Raw genomic sequence first — 12,543 nt, 5'->3', positions numbered from 1 at the left:
CACAACACTAATATAATTATTATATAAATAGTCTATGGCCCAGTATCTGCATGAAATACGTCTAAGGAATTTTGAACTTTATGCAGCTCCAATTCTAAGGAAAATATAATATGAGTTTAAAAGAATGTTATGATAGAGCAGTGATTCTCAATCAGGACACTAGGGTGCCTTGAGATCCTTTAAAGGGTGCCACGGGGTGCCTCGTAGTGTCAGCACTGCTAGCTGTGGAAACAATTTACAGTATAAACCCAGAGATTTCAAATAGGAATCTGTATCATTAAAAACATTCTGACCTGGTGTTGTCTTTCTGAATTCTTTGCAACAGAAAAATTGCTTTACTATTTACAGTAGTCAAAAAAGGAGATAAAATGAAGAACTGGCATTCTTCAAGGGGTACCCTGAGTCTTACCAGGTTGAAAATTGAAAAAAAATCTACAGGCAAATTTTTATATCTTTACTGAAGCCAGGTGAGATTTCCAAGAGTTATATTTTTACATATACCCACAGGCACTGTTGGATCTGATTATACTTGCTGAAATGTTATAAAATCAGCTCGGTCTGTCAACATTATTTCCACATTTTTAAGAACAACAGCTGATTAGATGAACACCTTGCTGGGGTCATTTGACCCCAGTTCTCTTTCCTGACATGGCAGGGGGTCAGACTTGATGATCTGCTCAGGCCCCTTCTGATCTTACCAACTGTGAAACTATGAAACTATGATTTTATAAATAGATTTTTATGTTATGTGAGCTTGTGCAGGTAAAGGACTAAAGTTTCCTTGAAAGCTTTACGAGTTAGACTTTGAAACATGGCCTTGTTAAGATTAATGTTTAAAGGAGATTAGGAGAAGTATGTCACATAACAATATTACATATAACACTATGCAGGCCTGGAAAATGAAATACCTCTCACATCTAAAATATAGTTCTTCCAAGGGCAAGGGATTGGAGTTGGAGTAGCAGTGTGAAAATTCTTGATAACTAATTCCTGAACCAAGTTTATAATGCAACAGAGAGCTTATTTTCCATGACTAGTAACCAATTAGTCCCTATAAGAATATTCTACTCTGTTTAACAAACAGTCTGTATTACTAAGAATAATAAAGTGAGATTTTATACTTACTCAAACAGGAGAAAGTGTGGACTCTAACTTTCTCAGTATAATATTGTAAGAGGCAAGAATGTTTTTGAGTGCATCTTTTACTGGACCAACTGCATGGTTGTGATAGACAAGATTTTGAATGCAAGTCAATATAACATACCCATTTGAAAAGTTATCTCAGTGGCCGCGTCTGTACGAGATGCTGACTGGCCAGTTGTTACTGCACAGTCATTTAGTACATGCATAACCAAGTACTAAATAACTGAGCAGTAACCAGCATTACTGTGCAGCAGCATCCTGGCACAGCTGCCTAGTGATGCTTATTGCGCAGCAGCTTATTACTACTGTACAGTAGCATCGTGTCATGGTTCGTGCCCAGCCATGCTGCTGCTGCGTAGTAATGAGTCAGTATGTTTCACAGCTCCAGGTTTTCTTGTGTAAATTAAAGGGAAGTAAGCTATGACAGCTCAGTTATAGCACATAAAAAATGTGAGTCTGTTTATACATGGGATTTAGTTTTTCATGTTTCACTTGTTATATATAACATTTTAAAACTCTTCTGTAAGTATCTTTAGGAACAAATGTTAATGTTCCTCAAATACTGTACCTTCAAGAACTCGGGTGAACATAATTTTAGATATAAAGGGCACATCTACATGAGACACTATGGCGCAGTAGCATTGCTGGGCACTAGCTGTGCAATGGCTGTACTGGGCAGTAGTGAGCACAGTAGCTCATTGCTCCTATGCAGGAGCATTGGGAAAAAACGTGTGGTGACAGTACTGCACAGTAACACCGGTTACTGCGCAGTCATTTAGTATGTGGAACTGCACAGTCCACCGCTCATGTAAATGTGGCCAACTGACAGTTATATTGAAGGAAGCTAACTGTGGCCCATCAGGAATATAAAGCCATTTGCTATTATTATGGACAGTTAACACTTTAGGTTTTATTGTGAAATATGCACAGAGAAGGAGTATTTGGACTTTTAGTAGTGCCTGTTTGTCTCTCCTTTTTGTCTAGACCAGCATGTTTAATGTACCATTATTTTACTTTAAGTATCTACTGTGAAACAAATATTGAATGTGTTTGTTCCCATAGTGAAACGAAGTCCAGCATATATATTTTCTTACACTCAGTAGATTAAAGATGCTTTGCTCTGTGTTATACAAAACTATCAGCCAAATGTGAAAAAGTCTATTGTACTACCTTGAACCTGTAAACTATAGTAAAACTTATACTCATGCAGTGTTATGTATGAAATTTTAATGGCACAGCAGTCCGGCCTTTTGGATACTCAGTACAAAATAATTAACCATTAGTAGGACTGAAGTTATTCCCAATTTACATTGATATTAATGAGAGTGTAAAGGGGCTCTGCTCACTGTAGGATGGAACATTTTCTCCATATATGTTTACAGAAGAGATTCTGGTAATATATCTGCTTGTCAAGAAGTGGAAGTGGTTGGATGCCAATCTCCTCTGTAGTATTACCTTTCATCTATGTAAACCCACACATTACTAAGGGTTGGCACAGAGGGCTTTCAGGTGTGGTAGGTACTGGAAAACAGAAGCTCACTCTGCAGCACAATCTCCTGTCTAGTCCCTGTTTTCCTATGTGGACATCTACGTAGGGGTGACACAGATCACATTCACATTAACTCCCTTTGATTTTCTGCTGATGCTAGTGAATTTCAGGGGCCAGTCATTGGTAGCAGTGCTATCAAAGGAAGACAGAGGCCAGTTAATCAAAACAGGAAGGAGTGCCACCAGTGCAGACAACTTTTGTCTCCATGGGATCCCTTGTCCATGACATTCTTTCTCTGTGGATTCATTACAAGAAGCCACAGGAGTGAGAAGCCCTCACCATGGCTGACACCATGGAACCCTAAAATAGAAAGGAGGAGATGCCACTCTGAGCTTACCTTCAAATTTCTTCTTGGGAGGGGATAATCTTAGTTATTTTCCAAATCAAATTTCTCCAACTAAGGCTGATTGCATAGTTTTCATATAAAAGTATCTAAGCATGCAAAAATCTGATACTTTAACACAGCAGTATATTTAATAACTGAAGCTCAATTCTAACAAATCTAAAATTCTTTCCATAGTCCTATCCCTATGTTTCAAGTAATCAAACACAGCTTAATACATTCTTATGGAGCTTTCTGACAAAAATTAATTTCTTGGTTGACACTAAGTATGAGAAATTTCAGCTCCCAGAACAATGATTTTCAGATATTTATGAGAAGTACAAAGCACAGCTCAGAACTGAAGCTTCATTTGATTAACTACTAATGAGGCAGTAAGTCCACCCTATACTGCAATATTTTAGTGCAACTGATGTCCCATGTATGTGACTCAGTCAGGTAGGTCTGAATACCCAACAGTTGCTGACTTAAAGGGAAATTCCAAGCACAGAGCCCTTCAGCATGTGGAAATATTAATACAAATAAAACTACAGTACTAAAACATAGTACACAGAAAGAGTTAGGCATCTAGGAATGGGACTCACAATAGATAACATGCTGTCTGAGTGGACCCTTCAAAGAGGCAATAAGAAAGACTAAAGAGGGTGTGTGCTGAAATCCTACCCATATCTGGGACAGAGGTACCTCCCTGCAGCGCTCACTGAGATACTTTTGTAAAATCAGGATTCCCAGCTGAAAACTTTCTCCCAGACATAAGCGCCTAAATAGTCCTAACTGTATTTTAAAAATAGAAGACTCAATCATTTTTTTAAACACATGCTCAGTGAGTTTCCTAGACATTAGCACACACAGCCAGGAAGCAGACGACCTGGTATCTATGCCCTTTGCAGTTTGATGGGTTCACCCACACAACCCACCTCCTGGAGTATCCTAACTCCTAGGCTAAGGGCAAGAAACCAGTCTTGTGCACCTGGATTGTGCACAGAGACAGGGAGGTACTCTCTACCGTTCTGTTGAAGCTGAGTCTCTGTACAGCAAGGAACAGAAAACTGATGAAGCCAGAAAGAGAGAAAAAGTGGGAGAATGACGGTATAGCCAACCTCCCGAAGGTTTACACAATTAAGAACTAAAAATGCATTGAAAATGAAGTCCCCTTTTAGCCTTTGAAATAGCAACACTGATCAGTCTTAAAGCACACATTCATGGAGAAACAGATAACTGATGTGGTCTCAGTACATGTTTTCTGTTGTTGCAAGAATTTCATTACTGTATCTAATTCAGCATGATTTATGAGTAATTAGTGTTTTTTTCAAAGTAAAAGACAAAAATGTAACATGATTTATACGCGAAAATAAAGCTTGTGGCTTTTTTTCTATTTCAAGTTAAAATATGCATTAGGGCTGTGCGAGGCTTTGGTCGCTGATTCAAGGAAATTTGGCTCGATTCGGTAGCTGAATCTCCAAATCCAAACTGAATCAGGAGACCCTTTAATTTCTCCAAATCAAACTGGAACCCTCTGAATCGATTCTGAAAGATTTGATGATTCGGACATAGACACAGCTTTAAATGTTTTTTCTACATACCTCAAGGTACCAGGTGGCTCATGAATGCTGAGACACTGGGGTGGAGGGAGCATCCCACAGGAGCGCTGGGGGGGGTCCCCAGCGCACTCTGCCGCAGACCTGGAAATGGACCAGAAGCACTTTTGGTCCACTTCTGAGTCTGTTGGGGAGTGCACAGGGTTAATCTCATATCCCCCTGGCTAGGCGACTGGTGCCTCCTGGGTTTGGGGGGGCACCCCGTGGCCGATTGCCAAGCTGGGTTGCACAGTGGTGCTGCCAGGTCACTGCCAAACTCACCGGGGGGGGGGAGCTCCTGTGGGACGCTCCATCCACCCCGGCATCACAGTGTTCATGAGCCACACCCAGTAGCTCGAGGTATGTAGAAAAAACATTTAAAGCTGTGTCTATGGCCAAATTGCTGATTCAGCATCGAATCTTCAGATTCGGATTTGGCTGAATTGAATTGGGGCAGCGATCTGAATCAAATCACTGTCCCCAATTCGGGCTGAATTGGGATTGAATACAGCCCGTTTCGCACACCCCTAATATGCATGTAATTCTTAGGGTTAATGTCTGTACTTAGAATAGTTTATAACCCATAAAGTAATCATTCAGTAAATACCTGCTTCATGAATTTCTTCTTGTCCAGTGTATGAAGAAAACACCTGCCCAGAGAACTTATATTGTTGCTTTCTAAAGTTGTTTTGTAGGTAATCCATAAGCATGACATAGCCAGACTGCTGCATTGTAAGGACTTCACAAAATACAGCCAACTAAAGGAAAAAAAGGGTAATTCCTATAAAAAGTCTGGAAAATTAGCTAGAGTCTGAACTAAACTATAACCTTAAGCAAAGGGTGGTACCTAAACTGTCCCAGAGTAGTAGTAATTCCAGGAGGCATTGCAATTCAGAGATATACCTCTAGGTTACAATTATGCCAGTGCTTCCTTCTTGCCTTACAGGCTGGTAGTTTACTGAAGCCCTCCATGACTAGTAAATTATTAGTTTTCCTATGCCAACTCAACTATCTCCCTGATGGAGCCAAAGCTCTGCTCATTCTCTATCCTCTTACTAAGAGGAACATTCAAGCAGCTTTTCCTATTCTGCTATACCATGGCTGAGGCTTTAGATAGTTTAGAGGTATAGGACATGTTTTTACTCCCTGGCACACACTCAGAATACAGTCCTTAACTAAAAAAAATGTTAACACAAACAGGTTTTTAATTGCTGCATGTACAAGTGAAAAGCTGGATAAATGAAGCACTAGGCTGTGAAGGCTGGAAATCAATGCCATGCACTTTTATCATATACATGAAAATTCATTTTCTTTGAACATAAGAATAATTATTCCTTTTGCATGGGTTAAATGAATTACCTGGCTTTCAGAAATTCCTATGGTATCTTTAAACACAATCCATTCAACTGTCTCTGAGCAGGGAGGAGTTGACAATGATCCATTATAAGTATAATATTTGTCTGTTGAATTCGGCAAAAGGTTCAGCAAAACAAATGGCTCTAAAGCAGCCTGTTTTCCTGAAAAATATTATTTATATTCAGATTGATAAAAAATTAAATAAAAGATTAATAAAACAAACATGGAGCTTCCAAATTAGATAAGCTTTGAGTAAGGATGTTTTAAAAACGAAAGACTGGACCCTTTGCACTCAACTTTAAACACAGATCCTATAATAAGAATTATTCTTGTTCAGCAGAAGAATCTAAAGAGCCACAGTGGAAAATTGAGGTTGAATAAAAAATTCAGGTCTCATGTTCAACAGCGTGCTTAGAGAAACAATATAATGGACCTGGTCCCATAAAATATTGCATGTTTAACATGTACTAAACTCATAGGCTAGGAACAGAAATTAGACATAAATAGGTTTAAGTGATCAGAAACTAGTCCATATCTCTGTCACAACGGAAGTTCAGTACACATAAACCGCTTTCATAATAGCCAAAACTGTTTTATGATAAACCTGGATGGATGCAGTATCAGACTTAACTGATTTAGGTTAAATAGGTTTATTGAACTTCTGTCCCAGATCTCCACAATATTCAAGTTAACATAAAGTCCCCTAGCATCCTAGGGTGCTTTCCACATCCTCTACAAACCCTTCCTTCATAGGGTGAGCAGGCTAACCTTGACCCAAGCCATCTGCTCCAGTTGACCAGGGAAGTATTCTCTAGCATCCCCTGGCTTCTGGCCTGGGCCACTGCAGGCATGTGGCTGCATTTCCGGAATCAAAAGGGAATGTCTGTTCACTTGCTTATCCGTTCAATCTATGCAGCTTAGACTAACCTGCAAAGATTTAATTGATTCAGCCTCAGGCTTTTTGACTGTTTGTACTTAGCCCTAGTCAGGGTTGTTCACTATCTCAACAAGTCTTACCCTGTGTAAGGAAAAGAGGATACTGAAAAGGGTGTATGGCTTGACTTGAGTCTGGGGAAGCATTACATTTTTAATATAAAGAGGCAAGGGTGATATTCTTAGGGTGGTATCTTCTAAGTTGGGATAGAGTTAGACAAGCTTTCAAAAGCAAGACGTTCTTTATCAGGTCAAACATTTTAATACACACACTGCATTTCATCTAGCCTAGAGAAGAATCCTTTCTGGGGAGCAAACTTGTTTGAGATAGTAAATGGGAAGGGCAGCTTGAAGAACACTGTTCCACAAGAAGGAGGTGAAGATCACCTTGTGAACAACATCCCCCTTTTGCATACATCTATATCAAAGACTGGGACAGAGAGGAGGAACATTCCAGTTCATTTGAATGTTCTGGGATCCTGTGGAAAATGGACATAATCCAGTAACATAAATAGGGAGACACACAAATATTTGGTAGATTATTATATGACCCAGTACGTTGATAAATTAGGGGCCTGGGTAAGGAAGAGCTTATTTAGAGTCAATCCAGAGAAGTGTGATGTGTGTTTATGACAGCAACAGGAAACTGCAAGAGGAACTATCAGAAATTATACCGATTTCTTCCAACTGGAGAATTTGACAGCTTTGGGAAAACAAGCACTTCTATGGACTAATGTCTGTGTGGATTCAAAATACCACTAGTCCTTTTTGATGCTATACTGGATAAAATTTAACCCATATCTATTTAATTCATTGTGTGTCATTATTACTATCTTCAGTACAGCATTTAAAAACTTCCCCTTCTCAACAAATATAAATTCATAATTATTTCTGCTACTATACATTAGCTTTCAGTTTTATAGTTACATCTCTCTTTGATTTTCATTAAAATTTTGTTACAAACTGAACATATTATTCCATATACTTGAAAAAAGTTATATGTATCCAGTTTGTGCCTCAAGCTCTTCTTTCTTTTTTCAAATATTAATTTGTGGAAGTACAACAAGTTTGTTATACAATTTGTATGTGTGTATGGTTTTTTTTTTAACAACAATCGATCAAATCCAGCTTTGTGAGTTTAATGGTTCACAACTGTGTCACTAACATTTACATATGAATTCAAAAGCAGAATTTGCCCTAACCAATAAAAATGCTAGAAGAAAAACTCACCAAAACGACTAACACTGTCTACTCCTTTAATGATTGCTTCATAATCCAGATTATCTTCAGGAACAATCTGTTAAAGAGAGATTGAATAATTTATTTTAAAATTGTGATTCACAAAAGAACTGAAAGTTATAATTTACTTCAAATGACTACAGATGATTCAAAGATCAACCAAACACATCTGACAAATGTCTTTTTCGTTGAAATGAAATGATAAAGATATACACATTAGAGGTGCACTGATACATTGGTCCCATATTGGATTGGCACCGATATAAGGAAAATTGACAGCATCAGCAATTGGCTTTTTTGGCTGATGTGAACAATAATGTTGCCAATAAATGCCCCTTGCAAGCATGCAGCTGCAGCGCAGCATTCAGGCAGCCAGGAGCACAGTCTGGCAGCATGGAGAGCAGCTGAGTCTGACTGGTAAGTCTGTTGTGAGAGAAGGGACATGTTGGGAGGGGAGCAGATTAAGGCCCTAGTGATGAGGGAGGGAGAGGGGCTGTGGCGGGGCAGGCCCTGCACAGCCAGGACAGGGTGCAGAATGGAGCTCTGTGAGTGGCTCACCCAGGGGGTCCAGGGTGGAGTGCGGCTCCTGCTGCTGTATGCACCCTGGGAGGGCATGGGGAGCATGTTCCCTCAGATCTGCACATGGGGCAAGGGTGGGCTGTGCTGAGGGCTGGGGGTGGTGCTAGGCTCTTCCTGTCGGGGGGGGAGGGGCGGGCTGGGCCAGGGCTGCACACGGGGTGGGCGGCAGCGGCTCTGGGAGCCGGCCCCCCCCCCCCCCCCCCCCCCCGTAACTCCTCTCCCAGAACCGCTGCCACCTGCCCCGAGCACAGCCCTGGCCTAGGCCCCTGGTGGGAAGAGCCTCGCACCACACCCAGCCCCAGCCCTCAGTGGCAGCTTGCATTCACCCATTTGCAGATCCAAGGGCACCCCGCCACCTCTCCCATGCTCTTCTGGGGTGCCGCCCCGGGGTCCCTGGACAAGCTACTCATGGCTCTGTCCTGTGCCCTGCCGCACCACAGTTGTACAGTGCCTGCCATTGCCCCAGCCCCACTCCCTCCCTCACCATGGGCACCTTCCCTCCCCCTCATCCGTTCCCCCACAGCAGATTTATCAGCCCAATACTGCTCTCCATGCGGCCAGGCCTCATATCAGCAATTGGATAGGTATTGGCTGGTACGGCTTGTTAAAAGTCAGCCATTGGTATCGGCCCAAAAAAATCTCTATCAGTTCACCCCTAATAAACACATTTTAATGCAATTTATCATGCAAAAGAACTAGTTAGCTTGATTTTGGATATTTGCTATAACTCAAAGCAAAGTTAGTGTCATAGGAATAAAAAATGTTTACCTTAAACAAAATTGATAAAGCTCTTAACTTCCCACTTCTTTTAACTGCTTCCTCAAAATTTGTAAATTCATCTCCATTGTAGCAGTAGATTTGCATCTGTAAATATAATTATACATGCAAATATATATGATATAGAAAAAAAAATGTATTTGACAGAATATAACCAGAGATTTTATTTCAGAGATTTTTACTTTGAAAAAAAGTCTTAAAACAGTAACAAATTGTAATTCTAATAAATGAACCTGTTGTATATCTGTAATCCGTTTCTGTAGCCTGGTCCTGGTCCTGTCTGGCCTGGCCTGAAAAAAATTTCCCTTGTCTTCATCATGGCAGGATTTCACAATTTCTATTTTCCTCAGACTACAAGCAGAGGTGTCCTAGCTATTCCACAGCTGGAGTTTTGTAGCTTAGCTAGGCTCTGCATCCTCAGATCCCTCCTCTGATTCAGTGTCTGGAAACCTTCTACCTCAGGGCAGAGTTTGTCACTCCCCTTTTCTTCCACAGGTTATCAGAGGGGAGACTGCTCTCAGACATCTTGGTGGGATAAATGACAGAGGGTGGAAGGTTGAGTAGAACTTCTAAATTGGTCTTGCAGCTAGGAAGACTGGTTGGACTACACTGCTGAGAGTACTCCTAAATAATAGCTTCCCATGGGAAGAGAGAAAGGTCCTCACCAATAGCCCCTGTCCAGTGCTTGTATTTTTTATATACTTTATAAAATAAGCCCCTATGAATCTACCGTAACTTTCAGGAATTTTATCACTAGTGGGAGTTTGGCTCATGTTAGATTGTAGGGCTAGACTATTATTTGATACCAAATGTTGTGTCCATGTCTCTTGAACAACTCTGAATTTTGAAAAATCATATTTTAATTTTAGAATAGCAAACTAAATAAAATTGTATAGTGGAGACTCGATTCAGAGGCTACTGAAATGAATGAGAAATCCTAGATGCTTTAAATCAAGTCCTAAGTCATTTTTTAAAAATATACAAAAAATCTGTTAAATTGGAACATGGATCATTTTCACACCATGTGTACCACAATCATACTATAAAGTAACATCTTAAACAAGTAATTTTATTACTTACAGGAATATACAGTATCAGAATTTATTATAATTGTTACCTCAAGAGGAAACTTTTGTCCTTCTAAACTATGTTCAGATCCATTTGATGATCTATTGCATTTTCCCCAATGAAAAGTGATCTTGCTTGCTTTAAATACTGTATCTAAGCCACCTCCACTGACATAATAATCATTTGTCAGATTAATTTCCACTAAAGAGACAAAAAAGAATGGTCAATGGACATGTGCAAGCATTTATGATTCAAACATACAAGAATTAGGGACTAAAAGGTAAACATTAAGAAAACATATTGCAGAGCCAAGAACAGAACCTAGGAATAATGAAATGACACTAAGGAAAAGACATTTAGGCTAGACAACAGAAAGCATTTCCTAAGAGTGAAAGCCTGTAATGTTGTGGAATAGTATTCCAAAGAAAATAGAAGTAGTTCTCTCATTGGAGACTGTTGTAAAGAGATTTTTAGTCTATGTTCTATATCTGGAACAGCAATACTCTTTTCCCCTCCACCCCCAAGACACACTGTTGCTCCTCAGCAAGATAGAAACAACTTTTGGTCATTACTATACCAGATTCAAATAGCAAAATGAGATGACGGTTCTATACACACAGCTGGTCCCATGATCTACTTATTGGTGAGTGGGTAAATTATTCATGATAACTTTGAAAAGTCATTTTTGTATGTTAATTGCATCCTGCAGACAGATATTATTAGTAATAATTATTATTTTGTGGTGACTGCTAAATTATTATTTAGCTTTAATAAGTACTTATTATGGGATGACACTAATGTTATGATTGCTCTGGCTATATCTTTCTATGCCCATAATTTTCATTTATATTTTTTATTTTTGTGGCTTTTCCATTACACTTGGCGGCTATCACCACCTGGATTTTCTCTATTTGCTAAAATCCAAAAATTCAAAACTGAAAAAAAAAAAAAAATAAACATTACTGAAAAACCTCAGGAACCCATCAGTGATATTTCATTTTCTTGACCCTCTATTAAACTGAAACATAAATTTTGACATGTTACCAGTTTTGCCAGTATTGTGAATGTAAGTATCTCCCAAAGATTCCTTTTCCCAGCCATGGAATTGAAGTTTCTTCAGATTTACATTTACTTGAGTAAGGTCTTCATCAATATTAATAGGAGACTGTTTACCATCATTGCATGCTGGATATTTCTTCCACCAATTATTTTGGTCCAAAGTTCCTAAAAATAAAAACACAATTGGTAAATATTTAATTGCAAGATAATATTTCTAACTTTTACATGTAGAAAAGGGAAAATACAGAATGTCATGGGCTGCCAGAAAATTTGCAATTCTCAGCCTTCATTTGCACCTTAGCAACCAATATATATGACCTACATCCTCAATTCTAGATATCACAATTTTTAACTATCAAAAAATAATAAAAGATATTGCTTCTACCACAAGAGTTCAGACTGCGATCATCACCTGCTGGATTTCACTATCCAACGCAGGGCATCTAGGGCTCACACCAAGGCTAAAGGCCTTGACTTCAGAAGGGCCAACTTCAATGAGCTTAGGAGACTAGTGGGGGAGGCACTAAGGGCCCAGAAGGTAGAGGAGATGGGAGTCCATGAGGGATGGTCGTACCTTAAGGGGGCAATCCTCCAGGCCCAAAGGGTAACAGTCCCTGAGAGAAGCAAGGCGGGTAAGAGTGCTCAGGGACCCACTTGGCTCAGCAAGGGCATTCAGCAATGCCTGAGGACTAAGAGGGAGGCGTACAACCAGTGGAAGGCAGGAACTATCACCAAGGAGGAGTACTCCTCCTCGGCCCAGGAGTGTAGAAGGGCTATTAGGAAGGCCAAGGCAGAGATGGAACTCAGGCTAGTGTCCAGGATTAAGGACAACAAAAAGTCCTTTTTCAAGTACATTGGGAGCAAGAAGAGGGCACCAAACAATGTAGGGCCCCTGCAAGACACAAACGGTAATCTGGTGGCCA

The 12,543-nt window shown here is 39.9% G+C and overlaps 1 protein-coding gene across 1 annotated transcript in view; it reads right to left on the bottom strand.

Annotated features, from left to right (window-relative positions):
* Positions 1-12,543, bottom strand: part of PTPRZ1 (protein tyrosine phosphatase, receptor type Z1) — a 160,473-nt gene that overhangs the window by 74,058 nt on the left and 73,872 nt on the right. Inside the window, exons 3-8 of the mRNA XM_014525270.1 lie at positions 11,606-11,785; positions 10,611-10,762; positions 9,485-9,580; positions 8,129-8,195; positions 5,969-6,126; positions 5,217-5,367 (exon numbers count right to left, since the gene is read on the bottom strand). Coding sequence (XP_014380756.1) covers positions 5,217-5,367; positions 5,969-6,126; positions 8,129-8,195; positions 9,485-9,580; positions 10,611-10,762; positions 11,606-11,785 — 804 coding nt within the window. The remainder of the gene's footprint in view (positions 1-5,216; positions 5,368-5,968; positions 6,127-8,128; positions 8,196-9,484; positions 9,581-10,610; positions 10,763-11,605; positions 11,786-12,543) is intronic.

Source organism: Alligator sinensis, unplaced genomic scaffold (genome assembly GCF_000455745.1).
Source record: "Alligator sinensis unplaced genomic scaffold, ASM45574v1 scaffold908_1, whole genome shotgun sequence".
Lineage (NCBI taxonomy): Eukaryota > Metazoa > Chordata > Crocodylia > Alligatoridae > Alligator > Alligator sinensis.
This window is presented reverse-complemented; position numbering and strand designations above follow the sequence as displayed.